Raw genomic sequence first — 25,245 nt, forward strand, 5'->3', positions numbered from 1 at the left:
CATCTTAAAAAGATCAGATTTACAAACATTCGAAATCATAAACTTCTCAAAGACATCTGCTGAATGTTTTTATTGACATCCGAGAGCAAACGTCTTATAGATGTATTGGAGATGAGAAAACAACCTAAAAAAATACATCTTCCAGATATAAACAATCAAATAGACATCTGGGTGATGTACGCGCAATGTCTGTTTTAGATCTTTTCATCTGGAAAGCGTCACAATCTAATTAACATCTGCTAAACCTCTGAAAAAGGGAATGTGTGTAAAAATATTTTTAAGATGTTTAGCAGATTTTAATTAGATTGTGATGCTTTCCAGATGAAAAGATCTAAAACAGACATCTCGGAGATGTACTGTACGTATGTGCAGTGACGTCTGCAGCTGTACGGTCGAATGCACTGTGCATACCATGAGTGCTCCGACTGACTTGAGAAACATTTTCTCTCAGGATATTTCAGCAATCACGAAGTGTGTCCCGTATTTCTGTTGGCTGTTTAAAAGAACTGGCGATGCATGATTAATTCACGAATTATTCTTTTGAGTTGGTTCTTTTCAGTGAATTGGACAAACGGGCTTGCAAAATGGTCTGAATCAATTCGTGATTCAGTTCAATTTGTTTGGAGCGCTCTCTGAATCATTTGGAGCAGTCTCAAACAGTAAAACAGTATTGGCATATTTACAAACACAGAACAAACAGCGCTGGATGAAGTCGATATTTACCTACAAACAAAATGCTGACTTTTTGAGAGGAAACTCTTAGAAACTTAAGCTAGTTCTGTCATGAGAATAAAGGGCTATTCACACCGAACGTGATTTTGCATCCTCTCACGCTGTTTTTCAATCGTTTTCCATAAACATTCATTAGATGGATGTTTTTTACCACTTTGTCATATTTAGCTGTATTTTTAGCATCTCTAACAGTAGCGCAGCATGTTTAGTGTCAAGTTAAAAAGAACTTCAACTGTTAAAAACACAACTCAAGACACTTACAGCAAAAAAGGTTGGGAAACGCTGGTTTACATGACCTTATACAGCATCAGCTTATTAAATCGGTGTAAGATGGTGCATGTAATCGCACTCATTCTATTTGTATTACTTAAAACTGTTTTGGCCACAAAATGTGGCAATTTAGAGAAATGTACAAACTAATTAATAATGCAAGGTCGCGTGACGCCATGCCAGGGTCGGACATGTGAATGGCGAGTTCTGTGCACTCTGCTAGTTTTTAATACTTTTTGTATCATAAACCGGTGAGATTAGATACACACTGATCCTTAACTGTTTTATGAAGACAATATGTCAAAGAATTCAAAATGCTCGGGCTCTGGAGACATTAAAAGACACTTACGTGCTCAAGCTGATACCCCTGACAAAGCCGCAGGCCAGGGACTCAATGTGGACGGTGCGGTGGGAGAAATTCAAAGTCAACTGTCCAGCATGTCTGTGATGCTGACGAAGGTCGTCGCAGACTTGGAGGATCTTGCTGTAATATGTCGATTGATCACTTCCATGAAGACGAAATTCACTGAGTTGGTTACAAGATTGTCGGACGTCGAAAAACGGATCGATTATCTGGAGTCATCGGAGAGGGAATTAGCTGCTAACCCGCTAGCGACCAAGACAGACATGCAACACGTTTGGGAGAAACTGGAGGATTTGGAGAATCGTAATCGACGAAACAACATCTGAATTGTTGGAATTCCTGAACGAGGAAGGCCGAGATATGGTAAAATTCCTAGACGAGCCATTTCTGAGTCCGCTCAAAGTAACAGGGCATAAGCTGGAAATCGAGCAAGCTCACAGTGTCTCGGCTCATAGATTGGCTGAGGGAGACAGGCCCCGATCAATTCTGGCCAAATTTCTGAGATCATCATGTTACACGAGGCGAGGAGCAAAGGAAAGCTTTCTCGGAAGAACTACACCATTTTCTTGTTCCCAGACTTTGCTAATTCGACTAAATAATGCAACATGATTATTAAGGGCTTTATTATGTACTTGCAAAAAATAATACAGCATCAAAATACAGGCATTCATTTCATGGAATCTACAATGAGCCCCCTGATACACTGCAGTTAGTAGAACAAATTTACAAGCATTGTGGTAATATGCATTTAACAAAAAACATTCCTTCCTGATCTTCAGGAATTAAGAGTTTATTTTAATGTGCATGATTCAGTGGGAAAAAAAAAAAAAACTTTATTCAAAGATCTTCAGTCTGTCAATGCAAACCACTTCAAACCAGCAATCCTAAGGCAGTGAATTAGTAGAAATTATTTATTCATAATGGCTTTTGTTTATTACAGCCTCAGTAAGTAAAGTACACTATGTCTCTGAGTCATGACGACAGTGAGTGTCAGTGGCTATGTTTACATGCACTCATTTTCGTCAATCTGAATAAATTTAATCCGATTGCAGATTCTGAATGTACTGTTTATATGCCCCCTAAACTTTGCAATCTGATACAAATATTCATTTACATGTGCATTTCATGTATTCCGAACCAAACTTCTGCACATGCAAAGAGTGTCAGTCGTTGCATTCTGAAGAAGGGGAAAAAGGTTGAGAAAGTGAGAATGGCACCAAAGTCCTTCATTGCCGTTTTTGCTTTGTTGAGATATCTAAAAACAAATATGCCAGAAAAGCTTTCTTATGGAACTCTGCTCGGCAATGAAGAATTAGAAGCAGCGTCCAATACCCTGTCTGACTTAACTGTGTATTTGCCTCATGCCCATTTCTCCAATATAACCGCATGCATCTCTGGATGCAAGTATGAAGTAAAGACAGGTGGGTGAGAGTTGTCCTTAAAGGAGTTTACAGATGTGGAATGGAAACAAAATAACAGGGACTTTAAGCAACAGCTGCGGATGGGACACTACGCAAAAAAATCACTAAATAATAATGACGGCGGAATGGAGCATTTAATCATTCAAGAAAAAAAAATGTAGGCTATTTAAAACAGCAAGAGAATGTATGCTTGCAGTGTTAAATAACTGTCAGAAGAAGAGTTTTATTCTTGTACTAAATAAACAGCCTACGTCAAAAACCTAGATATTATTATTAATAGGCTACTGATATTTAAGTTTTTTTTTTATTCAAGTCTACAATTGAAGTCAGAAGTTTACATAAATTGAGGTTGAAGTCATTAAAAAAAAACTGAACACTCCACAGATTTCATATTAGCAAACTGTAGTTTTGGCAAGTCATTTAGGACATCTACTTTATGCATGACAAGTTACTTTTCCAACAACAGACAGATTTTCACTTTTAATTGACTATCACAATTCCAGTGGGTCAGAAGTTTACATACACTAAGTTAACTGTGCCTTTAAGCAGCTTGGAAAATTCCAGAAAATGATGTCAAGCCTTTAGGCAATTAGCCAATGATAGGCTAATTGGAGATGTATTTTAAGGCCTACCTTAAAACTCATTGCCTCTTTGGTTGGCATCATGGGAAAATCAAAAGAAATCAGCAAAGACCTCAGAAAAAACATTGTGGACCTCCACAAGTCTAGTTCATCCTTGAGAGCAATTTTCAAATGCCTGAAGGTACCACGTTCATCTGTACAAACAATAGTATGCCATGTATAAACACCATGGGACCATGCAGCCGTCATACCACTCAGGAAGGAGACGCATTCTGTCTCCTAAAAATGAACGTAGTTTGGTGCGAAAAGTGCAAATCAATCCCAGAACAACAGCAAAAGACCTCGTGAAGATGCTGGAGGAAACAGGAAGACAAGTATCTATATCCACAGTAAAACGAGTCCTATATTGATATAACCTGAAAGGCTGCTCAGCAAGGAGGAAGCCATTGCTCCAAAACTGCCATAAAAAAGCCAGACTACAGTTTGCAAGTGCACGTGGAGACAAAGATCTTACTTTTTGGAGAAATGTCCTCTGGTCTGATGAAACAAAAATTTTACTGTTTGGCCATAATGACCATTGTTATGTTTGGAGGAAAAAGGGTGAGGCTTGCAAGCCGAAGAATACCATCCTAACCGTGAATCATGGGGGTGGCAGCATCATGTTGTGGGGGTGCTTTGCTGCAGGAGGGACTGGTGCACTTCACAAAATAGATGGCATCATGAGGAAGGAAATTTATGTGGATCTATTGAAGCAACATCTCAAGACATCAGACAGGAAGTTAAAGCTCGGTCGCAAATGGGACTTCCAAATGGACAATGACCCCAAGTATACTTCCAAAGTTGTGGAAAATGGCTTAAGGACAACAAAGTCAAGGTACTGGAGTGGCCATCACAAAGCCCTGACCTCAATCTGATAGAAAATTTGTGGGCAGAGCTGAAAAAGCATGTGCGAGCAAGGAGGCCCACAAATCTGACTTAGTTACACCAGTTCTGTCTGGAGGAATGGGCCAAAATTCCAGCAACTTATTGTGAGAAGCTTGTGGAAGGCTACCAAAAATGTTTGACCCAAGTTAAACAATTTAAAGGCAATGCTACCAAATACTAACAAAGTGTATGTAAACTTCTGACCCACTGAGAATGTGATGAAAGAAATAAAAGCTGAAATAAATCATTCTCTACTATTTTTCAGACATTTCTCATTCTTAAAATAATGATCCTAACTGACCAGGGAATGTTTTCTACAATTAAATGTCAGGAATTGTGCAAAATGTTTGTTTAAATGCATTTGCCTAAGGTGTATGTAAACTTCTGACTTAAACTGTATAACCGTGTGTAATTTAACATAAGTTTTGAGAAGGCTGTTTAGGCTATTTACTGTGTTCACATTGCATCATCTCTTGTAAAACATAATCTAACATTTACTTTCCTAATCTGTCATGTATGATCGACCATCTATATGGCAAAGAAGAAATGCTTTAGAAATTATGGTTTCGAGGTCAGGACGTGAGTGAAGTCGCATACATGCAATGGAACACAGAACGCCGTAACCGCACCTGATGCTTCAAGTCCCTATTAAGAATGACACAACATTCTTTTTTGCTTTATGTAATGTCATGTAAGTGTGAGCCTGCATACCCTTAATAATGCGTTTTGTCATTGCTTTGTATAAATTAGGTTCCCTCAAAAAGTATAATGTATAAACATACATACGCACCACATCTCTGCGCATGAGCGCAAGGTATTTTAGAATACGACTGAGAAAGTAGTCGGATTAAAATATTTACATGGCTAATATTTTTATTTTAATCTGATTATTTTTGGTGTACAACACCCCCTTCAATCGGATGGAGATTTCATTCGGATCCAGCTCAATCGGATCATTTTTGTGTTTACATGAAGGCATTTCAGTCCAACTGAGCTATCAGTCGGATGCTAAACGGATTATTTGGTTGCATGTAAACGTGGTTAGTGACTCATCTGTAAATGAGGACATTAATTTCTAGCATCTGCAAACATCTTCTTTTCATCCTTCTGTTTAAGTCTGTAGTCTGCTAACGCAGCCTTGATGGCGTCCTCTGCAAGCACTAATGGAAAAAAAAAAATCAGATCATGAAATCAGAACCTTTGAGTTGCACTGTTACATTGTCCATTAAATGCTACATATGCATTTTATGATGGTGTAAATGTATTTGCAATTTAAAAGAGATATTTTTTACACTTACTAGAACAATGTAGTTTGACTGGTGGAAGACAAAGTTCTTTGGCAATCTCTGTGTTTTTTATTTTAAGGGCTTCATCAATCTGTACAAGGAAAACAAAACAAAATGTGGGCAGTGAAATTTGGGCGAAACATATATAATACCTACAGACAATATGATCACTCTGTGAATATGTATGGTGATGAGTCATGATGACACACCGATTTCCCCTTCACCCACTCTGTGGCCAGAGAGCTGGAGGCAATGGCTGATCCACACCCAAATGTTTTGAATCGGGCATCAACTATCTTTCCATTCTCATCCACTTGAATCTGTCAAACAGATTTACGGCAAAATGTGAATGAGATAATCAATTAGTCCTGCATACAGATTTACTGAAATTCAACAACAAAAAATCTTACCTGCAGTTTCATTACATCTCCACATGCAGGTGCACCTACCAGACCAGTGCCCACATTCTTGGCATTCTTGTCCAGGGAACCAACATTTCGGGGGTTTTCATAGTGGTCCACCACCTTTAGAGAAAAGTAAATAATACATTGAAAAGTGCATTACAAATGTGACATGTATATACTGTATGGAACACATGAAACAGACCAGACCTTGATTAATATTTACCATTCCCAGACATTTATGAAAAGGGCTGGTGAGGATGACAATAATACCCCAAACAGAAATGTGCCCTTGATAAATAAAACTTCCCTGGAGACCAGCAAAGCAACCACACCAAGATTAAAGCTGCATAATCAATAATTATTATGGTAAAACAAACAAATGTTTGCGTAGTTACAAAACTAACAGCAGCCTTTATTTTATTTTATAAATGTTTATTTGCCTGTGACACAATAGAGGAACTGAACATCAGTCATGAGTTTGTCGGACAGTTACACAAGTGGATATAAAACTACATAGCCTTAGAGTAAATATGTCAATGTCCTATTAATTAAGCGAAAATACATAAACCTAATTATGTAGCTGGTTTCTGTAAGCAAACAGACTGCAGGGAATGCAGAAAATAAAGTATGACCTACCCAAAGTTAGGCTGGTTTGTTTACATGTGCAGTTGTTATATAACGTTAGCATAGCTAGCAACCACGCTGAAAATAAGTTGTCCACCACATAAGTTGGTGTCAACTATTTAATTAATTATAGATTAAGTGTCATGCGACACCTACCTTTTTGTGATAAGAGCAGGCGGATCTGAGCTCTGGCAATGACAATGTTCTGTTGAAAAGTACAGAAGATGCACAGCGCTTGGCTGCCGTTGTTAACGCCATGATGACTGTGAACGGACTCCTGCTACTGGGGCTTTTTTTTTTTTTTTTTGCGGTTGGCATTCAACAAAAGGTGTATTACCGCAACTAACTGGTAAGGAGTATGAGTCGGGATCAACTAATTCTTCTTATACAGTTTTGACCTAAATTATATTCTCTTACTTAATTCTTTCGTTTTAAAATTTTTTATTAAAAATTAAAAACAAACTTCCCGTGAATTTCTTCTGAAAATGTTCGTCAACTCACAGTGCATCTTACTTTTCTTAATTTTAGAAATCAATGTCTTTCTTTCATTGCAATATTCGGGACAGATCATCATTACATGCTCTACAGTTTTTTCCTGATTGCAAAATTCACATTTACCTGTATCATGTTTCCCTATTCTGTGCAATGTATTATTAAGTGCTGTATGTCCAAACCTAAGTCTAGTGATTCCGGTAAACGCTTTTTGGGGAATTCCTTCTCCGATGACCTAGTTGAAGCCCTTGAATAATAACGCCAATCTTATGATTGGAAATGGTGTTTGAGCCCCGCCCCTTTAGGCGCACAGTTGGCCTATATAAGCGGGTACGTGAACATCATTTTTTTCAGAATTTTCTTCAAGACCGACATCGTCTCGTCTTGACAACGACAATCATTCATTCTCCTCCCTAGGTCACTGAGATGATACACAAATGTGTTTCTGTGTGTTGTGTTCGCACAACCAATGTTCTCACACAAAAGAGAAAGCGCTTGCTGCAAGAGACACACACATTCACACGCTGCTCATCCCCTACCAGAGTTCGCTGGGATGATACACAAATATGTTTCTGTGTGTGGTGTTCGCATAAGAATGTTCTTACATAAAAGAGAAAGCATTCGCTGTATGAGACGCACACACATCACACGCTGTTCACTCCCCGCCAGAGTCTGCCGGGATGTTACACGAAATGTTGTTTTCGTGTGATGTGTTTAATAAAGTATGATTCTTACAAAAAAGAAAAAAGCACTTGTGATGTCTTCACGAGACACACAAACATTCTCATTTCTCTCCCCCTCCCCGCCAGAGTTTGTTAGGACTGGGATATTACACAGAATGTTGCTTTTGTGTGTTGTGCTTCTGCCCTGCTACAGTCCCAGCTTGGGATTTAAACCTGGTGCTGAAGGTGCTCACGAATCATTGGAACTTGTAGAGTTGCATGTGATTTCTCTAAGACCGCACTCCTATTGGCTCCCCTCAGTTAAATGGGTGGGTGATATGCAGGCGCTGTCAGTTGACAGCTCAGGCCTGGTATTTGGGCTGGGTCTTTCAAAAGCCACTGTCAACCCAGAAAGGCTATGTGCCTAAGGTTCTCTCCACGCCCTTCGGGGCTCAGGTGGTCCGCCTACAAGCATTCTTTTCCCCAGTCGATGCATTTGTCTGTTATGCCCTGTGCGGGCATTACACATGTATGTGGAGCGCACCCGCCAGTTTAGGCTGTTGGACCAGCTCTTTGTTTGTTATGGAGGATGCACAGGATGCTTATCTCACAGGGCATGGGATGGCTTATTGGTGTGAAAGCACATTCAACCAGAGGCATGGCATCTTCATGGGAATGGACAAATGGTGTATCCCTACAGGATATATGACTTGCAGCAGGATGGTCTTCGCAGAACACGTTAGCAAGGTTTTATAACGAAGACGTGGCGTCCATCGCTTCGCGATTCCTCTCTGTCTAGAGAGCTTGCTATTCCAACACCAGCGGGTGAGCCCGAGCTCCTTATTACGGGCGGGCTACCTATAATTATAATTTTAATACAACCAGCTGTGTTGGCTGTAATCCAATTTACTCCCACTAGAAGTCACAATCACTTCCAATAAGAATAAACCTCCCTCCCTACCTCTGGTTATGAGGGGATTTTATTTATACTGTGTGTATTATATGATATATATATATATATATATATATATATATATATATATATATATATATATATATATAATCCAGTATAATATTCACTTCCCTTCTGGTTGTCACCATGTGGGGTTATTCATTATTCTACACACTTGAAATATGTTGTAATAAGCCACCGCCTGGCGGGCCCGTGACCTTAACTACATTCATTTACAAGTGTTTATACCCTGGTGTATCTCTCAGGGTATGACGTCATGTAGTGCGGTGTGATGGGATTTACCGCAATGTCATGTGAACTGAATCGATAAGGAACGTCTCCAGTTACACATGTAATCTCGATTCCCTGAGATGAAGGGGATGAGACATTGCGAAACCTGGCCACACTACTACTTCAGAGTTTCGAGGTACGAGCAACGCATTCTTGTCCTTCAGTCAGAAAATTCTGAAGAAATGGTGTTCGCGCACCCGCTTATATAGGCCAGCTGCGCACCTAAAGGGGCGGTGCTCAAACAACATTGCCAATAATAAGATTGCCATTATTATACAAGGTCTTCAACTAAGTCATCAGAGAAGTAAATCCCCAAAAGCGTTTACTGCAATGTCTCGTTCCCTTTATCTCAGGGAACCGAGGTTACATGTGTAACCGGAGACGTTTCTTCCTGTTACCTATCCCTACATTTCTTTGAATTATATAAAATCATCTTCCTGTTCTATCCTCCTCCCATTGTTTTTGCCATCTACTCCTCATTTGTTGTACAGGGGGAGCCGTTTCACTGCACACATGTGACTTAATCAGCAGGGGGACTGCTTTCACAGAGAACTTTTATACCTACCTCACAACCTCCACGTTATTAACGTAGTAGAGGGCGTAAGGTCAACTAGCGTGTTATGACAGTAAGTCACTGGGCGTTTTCCAAACTGCGTTTTTGCGACCTTGAAGGGCACTTCGAGAAGGGGAGGCCACTCGAAGAGTTGTTACAAACAAAATTAAGAAAGTAAATTTTTTCACAAAGGGCCCTGTCACAAGACTTTTAGTGAAGGCTACATACAAACTGTAATGTCATGCTCCCTTCAGAGTGCTCACATCAAGAGCTCTGTCCTTCGTAGTGAATTGGGCATAGAGATGATCACTTTCGGTTGGAATTCGCCCACTGTTTGCAAATACCATACAGATGAATGGCGAGAGTCGTAAACAGACACCTACTGTCGCAAAATTGTTTGTGTCTTCTATTATAAAACAGCAATTTAATCGTAGTAAAATCCACACATAGTGCATTCCAAAAGGATTGTTTAGTGTAAAACCTATTGAAAATTACCGAAACAGGCAGACAGTTAATTAAGTGATGAGTTGTTTTCACAAAAAGCAGTTTATTCGGCACACTGAAGCATCTCCTCTATAGACATACATTAAAAAAATGGCCTCTTTTCTCCTCGCCAGTGTACAGCAACGTCATGTATTGCTTTGCTAACCTTGTAAGCTCTGTTGACAGAAGGGCCCTGTTTGATAGAAGGGCTCGGTCTTTCAGTACACACGCACACTATTCAACCAGCAGGAGGAGCTCTGTTACCATAGAAAACATACGTAGATGCCTCATTCCGCTGGTTCGTCAACCGCGGCGCCATCTTGGAACGGTCAACAAGGAGAGCTGTTTGAATGCAAGTGAATGGAGAAGAATTCTCAGACCCCCACATAAACTGCTTTTGTGTGGAAACAGTTCATCATGTAATGAATTGACTGACTGACAGACTGAGTGAGTGAGTGTTAATTTTCAGTATGTTTGCCACATTCAATTAATAAAGAGGACTTTATTTGCAGTTTTCTACGAGGAAAAAACTGTTTTAAGTTAATTTTTATATATCTAAAATATTGCCCATTATTTATGGAAAATAAGATAATCTGAAAGTTGGCTGAAAAAGACTCCAGACTGTTGCAGACCGTATCTGTCAATTTACTTTCATGTTGACTGACGGCTCTTGACCTTTCTAATATGGCGGACGCGCCGACCTATCGCGGTCCATAGGAACAGCTGCTAATAAGGCATCTACGTATGGGTTTCTATGACTTTAACTGCACACAATCAAAGTCTTTCTTGCAAGTCAATCCACTGGCGGCCATCTTTGGAACACTCTCTGGAGCTATTTCCAGTCATGTCAGTGCAGCTCCTATCTACTTGAATGGAGAAAGACCAAAATCTCACAAACTGCACACACCAGACTCGGCCGGCAGGAGGAGCGCTCTCACACACCTTATTAAATCATATTTTACATTTAAGAATTTTTATTATAAAACCTGCCAATTATATTTGTATAATTTTGCACTCTCTATTTAATATTGTTTTGCACAATTAAGCATATTTTAACGTAAAAATTGAGATAAGTACAGTTTTGAATGCCACCATGAAGAATTTCAGTGGAACAACATCAAACTCCCACACTTTCTTGGGAAAGGATTCCTGAAAGTGCAAGCGTAGTTGCAAGGCATTTAACCCTTGTGCGTTAATTTTAAAAAGTTACTCAGGGGTCCTTAGAGGACAAAAATGTCCACGTCAAAAAACTGACATAATAATATTATATATCAATATTATTTTCCACTTTCAATGAGTTAATTTTTTTAACCAACATCAGTCCTGATCATAACTACCAAATATTCATTCATTTTCAGGATTTTAACCCTTTAAATGCCAGTTTATTTATATAATGCCACTGTTGTTTTTTACACACACACACACACACACACACACACACACACACACACACACACACACACATTTCTCAATACACACATACAAAACACACTCTGCATCCATATCAACAAACTCATCAGCTGCATCATTTATTCAATTGGCCTGCAGTGCTCTGTAATACAGCAAACAGAAAATGGGGGGGGGGGGGGAAAGCATGTATTTGCTCCATAGGCTAAACATGAGAAAAATGGCGCCATCTGGTGGAAAATATAAAAAACTTACATTTCGAACCCAGGGCTCCGGAATGAAAGCATAATATCATATAATTCATGATGTTATGCTTTAATGGCACTGGGATCAAATATTGCAGTTTTAATGGGTTTCAATGGGGACATTTTTGTCCTTAAGGTCCTGAGTGTAACTATTTTGTGTACACAGTGTATTATAAATGTATTGTAGGAACTGAGGTTGAAATTCCCCCCAAAATACACACCTTTGGCAAAAATGTATGCCCTTGGCATTAACACAGCCTAAATGATCAAAAAAACTAAAAGTGAAAAAGACTAAATGACTCTAAGGTCGCACAAGGGTTAAAGACTTCTGTGATTTTCCTGTGTGTGACTTTATTATTATTATTATTATTGTTGAGCCCCGCCTTCTGGTTGAACGAGCCCCCTGTGTTTCCGCGAGAGGAGCCCTGCCCCTGTTTCCAGGCAGATAGTTCGCAACATGGCGGCGACGGGAAACGAAGAGCAGACGTTGTTGCCAGACATCGAGGAGGAGGCTGAGGACATGGAAAGAGAGATGGAGTCGGAAGAGGAGGAAGAAGAAGGAATGGGAGTCGAGCATTCTGAGGAGGATGAAGCGGACACGTCTGAGGACGAGCGGGAGAATGAAGCGGAGATTCAGCGGCTGGAGGAGCAGGTAAGAGAAATGAATGAGGCTAACGCCTCTTCTCACATACGCAGCTTCCAAAACACCCAACAAATGACTCTCCTGGGGAGTTTATGTTCATATATATGATAAACACGTGTATCTAACATGCCCTGCATACTTAACACGTCCTAAACACACGGTCATGTGTGGCAAAAATGCAGAAAAGTGTTCCTTAGCAACGTGCCAAGCAAAGGCTTTAGCCAGCTAGCAAACACTTTGGCTGGGTGTTTAAAACTACGCAAACATCTCATAGTTCAGCTCTTTGTTTGTTTTTTCTTACACCCATGAGGCCTTAGATGATTTATGGGACGATTCATGAACCTGTAGGTTTAAGACACTAGTTTGAAATATGCAGGAATAAAGTTTGAGTGTGTTTAGGTGAAACGTGCTTTGCGCATGGAGTCAAAATACGCGCCAAATGCGCAGATGGAGAGAGAACGGTGTACATTCTCCTTTACATTATATTTATTGATTATGTCACCTGTTAGACCTTATGATGACTTGATACTTGGAATATGCTTACAACACGGATAAAGAGCACATACAGTGCAGTTGTAGGCTCTGTGAACACTATTGCGCAGTGATTGCAATGGTGTTTGTTTTGGAACTATTTATATTGCAATAAACTGGTAGACTTGTCTCCTGGGTTGGAGTAGATACTGATTCTGGGTTTACCAGACCTGGCTGTGCAATCAATGAAAAGAGGATAACACCAGTGCGTCACTATAGTGGGATTCTCTGTAGTACTCCAGGCTCCCTTAGAACAGAGAGTGTTGAAGTAATATACATAGACATTACAGACTTAGATCAGGTTTCTGTGGAATGGTTTGTAATATTGCACATATTGGATGAGCAGATGATTTTAACAAGGCAAAAGAATTGGCATGTTGTGGCATTTTATTGGCCAGATTCCCTCTGTCCAGTTTGACAGCATGTACATAATAATTTTGAGCAGAGAAAACTGTGTCCAAGTTTGTGCATGATGAATACACAGGCTGCATTCAGTCTTTCTGTGGCCGTGCATTGTTTTGTTCTGTTAATTTGCTTCCATTTCTGCAAGTAATTCCATGTCATTATAAATAGATGCAAGACTGTGATTTGCATAGAATAGCAGTCAAGTCATAAACTCAAGTTTTCTCTGCAGGCTCTTATGTTGTTGAAGGAAAGCGACTCATCATGCAATAGTAACAGCTGTCTAATGAATGTTCCAGGTTCATTTCAGCTGGCCAAATGTGCCCCATCTCACCACACCATCAGCAAGCTTTGATAGAAAACATTAGAAGACCATGATTGAAGATTCACTTGTTCCTTACAAAGCAAATACATTTAAACAACAACAAGCCATATTGATAGCCATTATCTCCTTTATTTCAGTGTTTTGAAGTCACTCAGAGAGTCACTCGTCATGGGAAGTGGTGCCAGTGACCAAGTTTTCATGCACTTAAGAAAACTGTTTATTCCAGGGCATTCTGAAACATCATGTAAACGGGAATACCGATTTCCTTATGCCGTTTGAGGGATTAAGAGAAAGCTGTTTAACACATCTGGGTTTCTCCCGGAGAATGTGGCATGTGGCCATGTAAATACATAATTGCCGTTCTGGTGGGTGGTAGAAGAGTGCGCATGTGCGTGAACAGACCAAATAACAAACATCATGGATGGAGCCCAACAAGTCAGCACAGAGGAAAGAATTCAAAATTTCTGGGAGTACAGTGGGAATAGCACGTACACCATGGACTATACCCATTGTAAAATATTACGGTCCCTCATGTTTGCATAGCCTTTAAATGCTCGTGCATTAGGGGAATCTTGGAGTTTTATGTAAGAGGGAAACTTTATCATTGCTGCAGCGTGCGATAGAAAATTAAGGAAACAAGCACAGCAACAACTCTGGAATATCTGAAAATAAAGCAAAGCAACAGAGAATAAAATGGCAAAGTCTTCATCGGATCCCATGTTTGTTATTTACACAAGCCTTGTGAGGAAAATATGTTGTTGTGGAGAAAGCTGCTTTCTGACCGAGCAGCATTCTTGCAATAAAGTCAGTGATTTTGTTTAAATGGACACCAGAAAGCGGTTTATTGCGAGAAAGCAGCGTTCCCGTTTACATGCAATGTATAAGCGGCATACTCTTTACTCCCGTATACATGTGGTGGGGTCTGCAAGCAGCTTATGTCAAATTCCGGGATTCCCCCAGTGTACGAGCGCATATACGCGAACGTGAGGGACCATCAATATTTTACATAGGTGTGTATAAATGGTTATAATTATAGCATTGTTTCTTGCACTGCTATTCAGCAGCGGTGCTCCTTACAAAGCAAATACATTTAATTAAACAACAACAAGCCATATTGATAGCCATCATCTCCTTTATTTCAGTGTTTTGAAGTCCCTCAAAGAGTCACTCTTCGTGGGAAGTTTAGTTTTTTATTTCGGCCGGACAAATAGCCTGATTTAAACTTCAATAACGAAAAAATAAACGGCTATATTTGTGATATAGTCTAGGCCTGTGCCACATATTACAAAGTTCATATTCTTAATAATAATCCAGAGTGCATAACTGTATAATTTGCTAGTGATTGGTTTATGTGTGTTTGCTGAACATGCGCGTTTCAAGAAGTATTTTGGAAAAGTGCCCGTCTTTGTGAGGTATTCATTTTAAACACAGTGAGTTATGTCTAAAGTGAACGTAAACAGTGGGGGATAAAGCGGATTTGTATCAAACTGTCGGACTTGTAAGTGTAAATGTAAGCTAATAGACCTGCTGCCATCTAGTGTGTCATTATATTAAACAAACAACCATAACAAGGAAACCACTCATTGCTCTTGACTGGATACATTTAGTAGCTTTAAAAAGTATTATCATACAGTGAAGACCATACGATGTAGACATAGACGTGTACAAATACAGTATGTATTCGGATGACTACTGATATCTGCCTTGTAGCAGCATAGATTATCTGACAGGCGTCATCTATCCAAACTAAACTGGACTATTTGCCAGCAAATTATACAATCCTCCTATTGATTCAGCTCATTTGATTGGCTTTCGATAATTGGCAAGTTCTCTTTTTACTTACAGTTGTGCTCAAAAGTTTGCATACCCTGGCAGAAATTGTGAAATTTTGGCATTGATTTTGAAAATATGACTGATCATGCAAAAAAACTGTCTTTTATTTAAGGATAGTGATCATATGAATCCATTTATTACCACACAGTTGTTTGGTCCTTTTTAAATCATAATGATAACAGAAATCACCCAAATGGCCCTGATCAAAAGTTTACATACCCTTGAATGTTTGGCCTTGTTACAGACACACAAGGTGACACACACAGGCAATTTTTAAATGGCAATTAAAGTTTAATTTCCCACACATGTGGCTTTTTAAATTGCAATTAGTGTCTGTGAATAAATAGTCAATGAGTTTGTTAGCTCTCACGTGGATGCACTGAGCAGACTAGATACTGAGCCATGGGGAGCAGAAAAGAACTGTCAAAAGACCTGCGTAACAAGGTAATGGAACTTTATAAAGATGGAAAATGATATAAAAAGATATCCAAAGCCTTGAAAATGCCAGTCAGTACTGTTCAATCACTTATTAAGAAGTGGAAAATTGGGGGATCTCTTGATACCAAGCCAAGGTCAGGTAGACCAAGAAAGATTTCAGCCACAACTGCCAGAAGAATTGTTTGGGATACAAAGAAAAACCCACAGGTAACCTCAGGAGAAATACAGGCTGCTCTGGAAAAAGACGGTGTGGTTGTGTCAAGGAGCACAATATGACGATACTTAAACAAAAATGAGCTGCATGGTCGCATTGCCAGAAAGAAGCCAATACCACAAAAAAGCCCGGTTACAATATGCCTGACAACACCTTGACACGCCTCACAGCTTCTGGCACACTGTAATTTGGAGTGACGAGACCAAAATAGAGCTTTATGGTCACAAACATAAGTGCTGTGTTTGGAGAGTAGGGATGTGCGCTACGACTAATTTGACTGTCGTTTAAACGGAAGTTTTATAACCGACTAGTCTAAAGAGAAATTTTTTTTTCAAGTTGCGTGTATTTCACGATGTGCAGTCGTGCATTAGCCATTGATCTAATATGACAGCTGTTCGGTAAAGAACGTCAACCAATAACAGTTAAGATGTAAAAAAAAAAAAAAAAAGTAGCTATAGGATAGAAAAAATAGGCCTGTGATGTAGCCTACAATAAACCTAATGTTTTCTAAACATGACGTGCACACAGAATAAAGATAGTTTAACACGTTAAGCAGTCTGCACCTCATTGAAAACAGCCTTCTTAATCAGCAGATTAAAAAAAATTGTATACCTAACTCAAAAGCATAATTTTTTTGATGAGTAAAATTAACACGTGGACATAGTCCGGTGAATGACGGGACTTAACTCACCTAAGGTGGCTGTCCTGCGCTTGAAAAAGCCTGCTCAGCGGAAAATGCACAGTTGTAAAGAAGACTCATGTGAAAACATCCTTAGGGACTTTCAAACATTTGGAAAGCTGATTCCCGCACCACCGAAGTGATTTCATAACTACTTTGCTGAGTTTGCTTGTCTAGAGAGAGGACATTTTCCTGCGCGTGCTGCGTGTGAGAGAGGGAAGAAGCACGCGCAGCCTGAGGTGAAATTAAACTCTGTATCTGCTCCAGATATCCTCTTTTTTTTAAATAATATTTGTATTATTAATTCTATTTAAAATATGTAACATTAATATGACAGTAATTTAAGTGCAGCCTCTGTAAAAATATAAAGCTAAAGGTAAATGTGTAAAAATTATCATCAGTTTAATGAGGGGAAATATTAACCGACTAGTAATTCCAGTGTCGACTAGCAGCATCCGAACCGTTTAGTCGACTAGTCTCGCACATCCCTATTGGAGAGGGGTCAACAAGTATTGTGCTCCTTGAAACAACCACACCGTCTTTTTCCAGAGCAGCCTGTATTTCTTCTGAGGTTACCTGTGGGTTTTTCTTTGTATCCCGAACAATTCTTCTGGCAGTTGTGGCTGAAATCTTTCTTGGTCTACCTGACCTTGTCTTGGTATCAAGAGATCCCCGAATTTTCCACTTCTTAATAAGTGATTGAACAGTACTGACTGGCATTTTCAAGGCTTTGGATATCTTTTTATATCATTTTCCACCTTTATAAAGTTCCATTACCTTGTTACGCAGGTCTTTTGACAGTTCTTTTCTGCTCCCCATGGCTCAGTATCTAGTCTGCTCAGTGCATCCACGTGAGAGCTAACAAACTCATTGACTATTTATTCACAGACACTAATTTCAATTTAAAAAGCCACAGATGTGGGAAATTAATCTTTAATTGCCATTTAAACCTGTGTGTGTCACCTTGTGTGTCTGTAACAAGGCCAAACATTCAAGGGTATGTCAACTTTTGATCAGGGCCATTTGGGAGATTTCTGTTACCATTGTGATTTAAAAAGGAGCCAAACAACTATGTGATAATAAATGGCTTCATATGATCACTATCAAAATGTTTTTCAAAATCAGTGCCAAAATTTCACAATTTCTGCCAGGGTATGCAAACTTTTGTGCACAACTGTATATTCAATATTTTCTATACATTTTTATACAAAATTCACAACGAGAGTATTTTTTTTTAAAGGAGATTTATTAAAGCAAGTGATGGTGACATCACTGGCAAAACTAGTAAACATTATGTTCTACATATACTGCTTTTTGTGTTATTAGGGGAGATCAGCACAGCATATTATAGACATATAAAACAGGCTAAGAAAATTGGGGTGGAGTGGCACACAAACAAACACATAAAAATTTTTTACTTTGCAGACAAATATTTTATGATGTATAATGTTTTATACGCTGTGATACACAATGACTGGGGTTAAAACATTTTTTTTAAAAAGGAGTGAAAAACATTGTTACTGTCATAACAAAAGCTATATATTTTCACTATAAAGCACTGTAGATTTTAGATAAAGCCATATTGCACTGAGCCTCTGCAACTGAATATGGAAACACCATAAAGATTTTAATCCAAAACATTTCTCAAATCTAGCCAATTGAAGATTTTGATGTTAAAATATTATATTATGTTATAATAACATTTAGAGGATTGTACCTGGGTATCTTGTTAGTAGATAGATTAGCATATGTCATGGGATACATACAGCCATACACCATATCAATAAGCCAACAGCAAAAATAATTTTTCTAACAAAACATTGGGAGTACAGACGGAAAAGGGGAAAACAAACTACAACAATTTATAGGGGTTACCGTGGTTCGTCAGCAACAGGGGTTGGATGCCACATAGTAATTTTCTGGTAATTTGATAACTAAATATTATGTTGATGATTTGTAAACCTGCTTGAGCAATAGTAGTTGGCCAACATTTTTTATGGAGAGAGTGTGATTGGGGTTGGTTGCCTTATTGATTTTGTGTTTGTTTGGCACACCAGTATTTTGGCTGAATTGGCTAGCACATCAGATATAAAAATAATACATAATTCATTACCAACATGCAGTATTTACGTATAAACTTAATATATCGAAGCAGACTCGCACATACTGTATACACACATGCCTTGTACATATACAGTATATAATGTATGTATGTATATATTTAAACCATTATTAATGTGTTATTTGGCATATTGCACACATGATAAAAATTGAAAACATCTTTTATTTATAGTTTTCATTTTATACATTTCAGTTTATAAATAATGGTTAACACAGTATTCATTCAAGTAGATGAATTTGCATTATTTTAGTGATATTGGGCTCTATTTTAAGAGTGCTAGAGATAAGCTCAGCACAATGCCATATGCCATACACGCCAAGTCAGTGGGCATGGCCAGGAAGTTTTGGCATTTTCGTGCAAGATGCGCAAAGTGGGTTTGAAAAAATTTTGCGTGCAACGCAAATATCCTGGATGAAGGTAGCATGCTGTATGTATGCTGCATGTAGCTCGAAACATCACATTTGCTTATGTGGTGAGCTCATTACATTTATTTACACTGTAAAAAATTTACATGCACTTCAACTTAAAAAATGAAGTTTAACTGCCGCCTTAAAGTTTTAAGTTAAATCTACATAGCGTTGCAAAATTTTTACAAAAAATAAATTGTATTTTTTTACATTTAGTCTTAAAAACAGTCTAAATGTAAAATAATGAATTGGGAAAGCTTATGAGTTGAAATAACTTTTAAATCTGCATTGATTTAACTTAAAACTTTAAGGCATCAGTTAAACTTATGTTTTAAGTTGAAGTAGATGTATTTTTTACAGTGTAGGAGCAACAGTGTGCTGACTTTGAGTTTTTATGGATATACATTTTTGGGTCGTGCACCTGGATTCAAACATTGTTTGCATGTTTTCTAAGATTTTTGATTCTGGATGAAGGCAGAACATTCATAAGTCACTAGTGCCAATGTACTGTTATATTATGAACAAGATAAACATGATTATATATATATATATATATATATATATATATATATATATATATATATATATATATATATATGTCTTGGGTAATGTTGCACTTAAAATTTGTCCTTGGCTGTCAGGGCATGACACGCTTTTTATATGCCTATGGAAAAGGTACACCACCTTTAGTACTAATTGGATATTGGCTACGTTAAATTATAGAGAATGTAAATAAAATGAATCATATTTTATCAACTGACACACAAATCATGGCTAGTATAACAGTGATGGTATAGGTATGCATTTCAATTCTAATGGTCAATTTGGATTTTTAAAAATGTAATTACTTTTTTGACTACATAACTTTAATAATTAATTAACAATGGTCATTAAATATGTTGTGGTATTGCATTCCATTATCTTCTATGTAAACTTTAGATTTAATTGCACCAGTGTTATTACAGTTAACAAAACACAAAACGAAATCCAACTAGAACAATTCTCATAAACTAAAAAAAAAAAAAAGTAAAATGATTGGCAAAAAATAAAACTAAACTAAATACATTTTTCATAACCCAAAACAAACTAAAATAAAATAAAAATGATCTTGAATTAATTTTAGTTTTTAATACTCTTGGGTGAATATGGTCATGTAGAAACTTTTGGAAATGTTATATTTTTTGATGCATTTAATTATGATCCAAACACACATAACCTAACATTACACCTTTATAGAAAGCTTAGGATGCCTTCTACCTTAAGCAAAAGCAAAAATGGAGATTCTTAATACTGAGAAGTACAACTTTCGAAGAGCCTCTTTTCACAAAATCCCAGAGGAACAATGTTTCTCTAGAAAATATCTACAAAGTATTTGAAATAAAATGTCTTATGCACTATTACATCATAAGTAATTACGTAACATTTACAAACATTCCAACTCAAAGTCCAGTCATTTTTTACAAATATTGCTTTTCCCACCGGTGGTGATGAAATGAGCTCTGCCACACATCCCAGTGTAAAATTTAAAGAGATAATATCCCCAAATATGAAAATTATCTACTCATCCTCATGCCATACCAGATGTTTATGACCTTCTTTCCTCTGCTGACTCCATCATACAAAATATGGAACCTGATACGGAAAATGAAGGGAAAAAACAACGGTCCTCAAATACACATCAAACAGCACGGCACACTTTTGACTTCAAAACAAGAAATTGCAAACATTCTAGCAAAAACTTTCGAAAACAATTCATCTATTGGGAACTGCCTTCCTGGTTTTCGAACTTTTCTTGCTCGAGAAAAAGAAAAGATTAACTTCGGCTCCAGCAACACAGAGCCATACAACCAACCTTTTTCTATGGAAGAACTACAGCGAGCCATTAAAAAATCCCACGACATAGCTGTTGGACCGGATAAAATCCACTATCAATTTTTAAAGAATCTACCCCACCTTTCCCTGAAAATGCTCCTTAGAATTTTTAACTCCATCTGGATATTGGGAAAAATCCCATCTGCCTGGAATGAAGCAGAAATAATACCTATTCCAAAGCCAGGAAAAGACCATAACGACCCCATAAACTACCGCCTTATAGCTTTAACCAGTTGTTTATGCAAAACAATGGAGAGGATGGTCAGTGATCGCCTGGTCTGGATATTGGAATCTAAACACCACAAGTAATGCCCAATGTGGTTTCAGGAATGGTCGAAGCACTACAGATCACCTTATTTGTCTTGAAAGCTATATTCGTGATGCCTTTACCAGAAAAGAACATGTTGTAGCTGTCTTCTTTGATTTGGAGAAAGCCTATGACACGACATGGAAACATGGAATTTGAAAGGATTTGTACCAAATGAATTTTAGAGGTCGACTGCCAATCTTCATTGAAAGTTTTTTATCGAACAGACTTTTTAGAGTTAAAATGGCAAACACCTTGTCTAACCTACATAAACAAGGACTTTGAGTACCTCAAGGAAGTATCTTATCAGTAACCCTCTTCAGTATTAAAATAAATAGCATTGCAAAAGCCATTGGCTCTGATGTCCTCTGTAGTTTATATGTAGATGATATCTGCATTTGCTACAAGAGCAAGTACATGAATACTATCGAGCAAAAAATCTAATTGAAGATAAACAAAATGCGCTCCTGGTCAACACAGAACGGTTTCAGGTTCTCACAAACAAAAACCATCTGTATGTATTTCTGTCAGCTTCGTTCACTACACAATGAACCAGAGCTGTTTATGGATGGTGTCCCCATTAAAGTTGTTAAAGAGAACAGGTTTCTTGGTATCCTTTTTGACAACAAACTCTTATTTCTCACATTAAATCACTAAATGTTTTATAGCTATGAATGTTTTAAATGTTTTATCCAAAACCAAATGGGGAGCAGACAGCTCAACTCTCATGAACTTGTACAGAACCATGGTACGCTCAAAGCTGGACTATGGAAGTATCATTTATGGATCAGCTAGGAAGTCATACATATGACTTTTGGACACTGTACACCACCAAGATATACGACTAGCTTTGGGAGCCTACAGAACATCACCAATCCAAAATCTCTATGCGGAAGCCAATGAACCTTCCTTGGAAATCAGATGCCTAAAGTTGGCCTTACAATATGCAACCAAACTTAAAACAAATAAAGAAAACCCAGCCTATTCAGCAGTTTTCCCACTTCAGCATTCAACAATATATGAAAAAAAAATAACAAGTTTCATTTGTCCATTTGGCCTATGTATAAAACCCCATCTGGAGAATCTGAAAGTGGATCTAAACAGTGTGGAACAGACACATTTCTGCAAAATTCCTCCATGGGATCTCAAAAAGCCTAAAATCCATCTGGATTTAACAAGGAACCAAAAATCCAAAACGCATCCGAATGATTTCCATCAACAATTTCTGGACATAAGAGCAGTATACCCACAAAATATCCCAATATACACAGATGGATCTAAATCTGGAAATAAAGTGGCAGCAGCTTTTGCAACAAACCAACTGTGTCAGGGTATCCACATCCCTGACCAAAGTTCAGCCTTCAATGCAGAGGCAAATGCTCTACTACTGGCACTGAAGTTTATTGAGACTGCTCCACAACATTTATTTATTTATTTATTTATTTTTTATAATAACTGATTCAAAATCATGTCTTGAAGCATTGGAAGCTACTAAAACTGATCACCCAACAATCGTGAAGATTTTAATCAAACTGTCATCTCTTGAAGCAAAGAGTTTTAATATTATTTTCGGTTGAGTACCTGGATACTCAGGAATCTCCTGTAATGAACAAGCAGACAGAGCTGCCAGAGAAGCACTATCTACCGAACCAGTAAAATGCCCTATACCTTCCACAGATCTGAAACCAACTCTGAATGTATACATCAAACACAAATGGCAGTCGGAGTGGGATCAGTGTTTAAACAACAAATTACGAGAAATAAATCTTGTTGTTAGAACAAGATATGTGTTCCCTTTTAATAATCGCTGGGATCAAGTCATTTATACACGATGCCAGATAGGACATACAAGACTCACACACCAATTTTTACTATCAGGAGAAAATTCACTAAAGTGCTCATCTTGTCAGAACCCACTATCCATTAAACATATTTTACTGGACTGTCATACCTCTACACATCTGAGGAACCTTTATTATTCAGTTGATTCTTTTGAAAAGGTTTTTAATCAAGTGAATCCAAATGTAGTTTTAAGGTTTTTAGGAAAAATGAATCTTAAACACCTCATTTAACTTATTTAACTATTTTAAATAACTAAACCTGGTTCCCGCCATGATTATAGCCATTGAAGCTGGCATGGCGTAAAAAATGAAAGAAACAAACAATCTTTCCTCTGCTGAACACAGATAAAGATTTGAGAAGAATATCTCAGCTATGTAGCTTTGTATAACAAGTCAAAAGAGTCCAAAGCTTTGAAGCTCCAAAAAGCACATAAAGGCACCATAAAGTAATCCATAAGTGGCTTAATATATATATATATATATATTTGTTTTTGTTTTAGTTTTTAAAACTTTTAACTTTTTGGATGAGAACAGACAAAATGTAACTCCTTTTTCACAAAAAATCTTGCAATTGCAGTATACAGGAAAGACCAGCAAGGAGACTGCTAATGTCAAGATAAAGGGTGCTGCCTTTATGTGCTTTTTGGAGCTTAAAGGTTTTGGACCATGATGACTTGCATTCTATGGACTTACAGATCTGACGTGTTCAGCAGAACAAAGAAAGTCAGACACACCTGGGATGGCATTAGGGTGAGTAAATAATGAAAGAATTTAATTTTTTTGGGTGAACTTTTTTGTGTACTTCACAAAGATTAGTTTAGTAATAATTTATAATGAGTTATGTATATCAGTACTATAATGAGTATTGATACAATGGGGTTAAAGGGTTAGGTTCTCACACGCGATCCGTTAACGTCACAGGCAGCTGTGGCAGGTCTAGATTTTACCCCTAGTGGATGCAGGTGTGTCATGCAAACATGTCGGCACTGAGGGAGATTTACAGTCAATGATAAACCTTCACTTTTATTAAATAATATACATTGAGTCAAAGATTCTACATTATATGACAATAAAACCTGTTTAGCAAACGTGTGCAGAGACAGATGTTCAAAACACGGTGGATTAAACGTTCTTTTAATTATCGTAAACCTGTAGAACAAACGCTAGCATTGCAGCATCGTTTATCAGTTTGGTTGCTATGAGATGTCTCTGACAATCAAGGTACCGCTGAAAATGACAATGTAATCAATCTCAAAATTAAAAGTTAAAGTTTGATACGTAGTGTGTAGTTGTCACTGAATTTCGAATTCAGTGAAAAGTCACGTCAAGCATTTTAATTTTCGATCATCGTTTTCATGATCAATCATTGCTGTCACTTCCGAGTACTTATGCCCATCCCTAGTAGGTGGGATGTTTCCACCCGCTGCAAGAGCTGAATTCTGTTTGAAACACTGTTTTATAGGGTATAATTTATAGTGTATGTGCTTTTCCCACAGTACTCCCAGAAATGTTGAATTCTTTCTGCTGTGTTGACTTGTTGTTGGGCTCTATCATCCTATTTGTTCACGCACATGCGCACTCTTCAAAAACCTGTAAGAACACCGCGTATGTGTTTACATGGCCTCATTAAGCTGTGTTCTCCGGGAGAAACCTAGGTGTGTTAAACCGCTTTCTCTTAATCCCTTAAACGGTATAAGGTAACTGACATTCTGAGCATCCTTACAGATCTTTCACATTTATTTATGGTTTTTAACATGTCTATTATTTTTAATGATCTTATAAAAAGCATGTTTTTGTTGTACTTGTATGTTTTTTGGGGTCAACTTCTGTAGAATACTACTTACAGAATCTCAATTTAATTGGACAATATTTTGTGACAACACATGAATCTCTTGCAAGCAAATTTAATAACCCATATCCCTTTTTCCATTTCTCTGCAG

The 25,245-nt window shown here is 37.8% G+C and overlaps 2 protein-coding genes across 2 annotated transcripts in view; one reads left to right on the forward strand and one right to left on the reverse strand.

The window, feature by feature from the left end:
* Nucleotides 1-1,972: 1,972 nt before the first annotated feature.
* Nucleotides 1,973-6,919, reverse strand: LOC127425744 (iron-sulfur cluster assembly scaffold protein IscU-like). Its single transcript, XM_051672009.1, has 5 exons — nucleotides 6,763-6,919; nucleotides 5,989-6,102; nucleotides 5,788-5,898; nucleotides 5,591-5,669; nucleotides 1,973-5,452 (listed from the first exon to the last, which is right to left on the reverse strand). The coding sequence occupies exons 1-5, from the start codon at nucleotides 6,862-6,864 to the stop codon at nucleotides 5,361-5,363; spliced, it is 498 nt and encodes a 165-aa protein (XP_051527969.1). The 5' UTR covers nucleotides 6,865-6,919; the 3' UTR covers nucleotides 1,973-5,360.
* Nucleotides 6,920-12,114: 5,195 nt separating this feature from the next.
* The window catches only part of LOC127421816 (squamous cell carcinoma antigen recognized by T-cells 3), a 34,144-nt gene continuing 21,013 nt past the window's right edge, over nucleotides 12,115-25,245 (forward strand). The window contains exon 1 of the mRNA XM_051664956.1: nucleotides 12,115-12,343. Coding sequence (XP_051520916.1) covers nucleotides 12,149-12,343 — 195 coding nt within the window. The 5' untranslated portion in view covers nucleotides 12,115-12,148. The remainder of the gene's footprint in view (nucleotides 12,344-25,245) is intronic.

Source organism: Myxocyprinus asiaticus, chromosome 3 (genome assembly GCF_019703515.2).
Source record: "Myxocyprinus asiaticus isolate MX2 ecotype Aquarium Trade chromosome 3, UBuf_Myxa_2, whole genome shotgun sequence".
Classification (NCBI taxonomy): Eukaryota; Metazoa; Chordata; class Actinopteri; order Cypriniformes; family Catostomidae; genus Myxocyprinus; species Myxocyprinus asiaticus.

Bases quoted from the DNA above. Each gene is read 5' to 3' on its own strand.
- LOC127425744 (XM_051672009.1), bottom strand. From the start codon at position 6,864: ATGGCGTTAACAACGGCAGCCAAGCGCTGTGCATCTTCTGTACTTTTC. The intron at 6,103-6,762 runs GTAGGTGTCGCA...TTTTCTCTAAAG, and splicing joins CCTGCTCTTATCACAAAAAG to GTGGTGGACCACTATGAAAA. The intron at 5,453-5,590 runs GTAAGTGTAAAA...TTTTTCCATTAG, and splicing joins AGTCAAACTACATTGTTCTA to TGCTTGCAGAGGACGCCATC.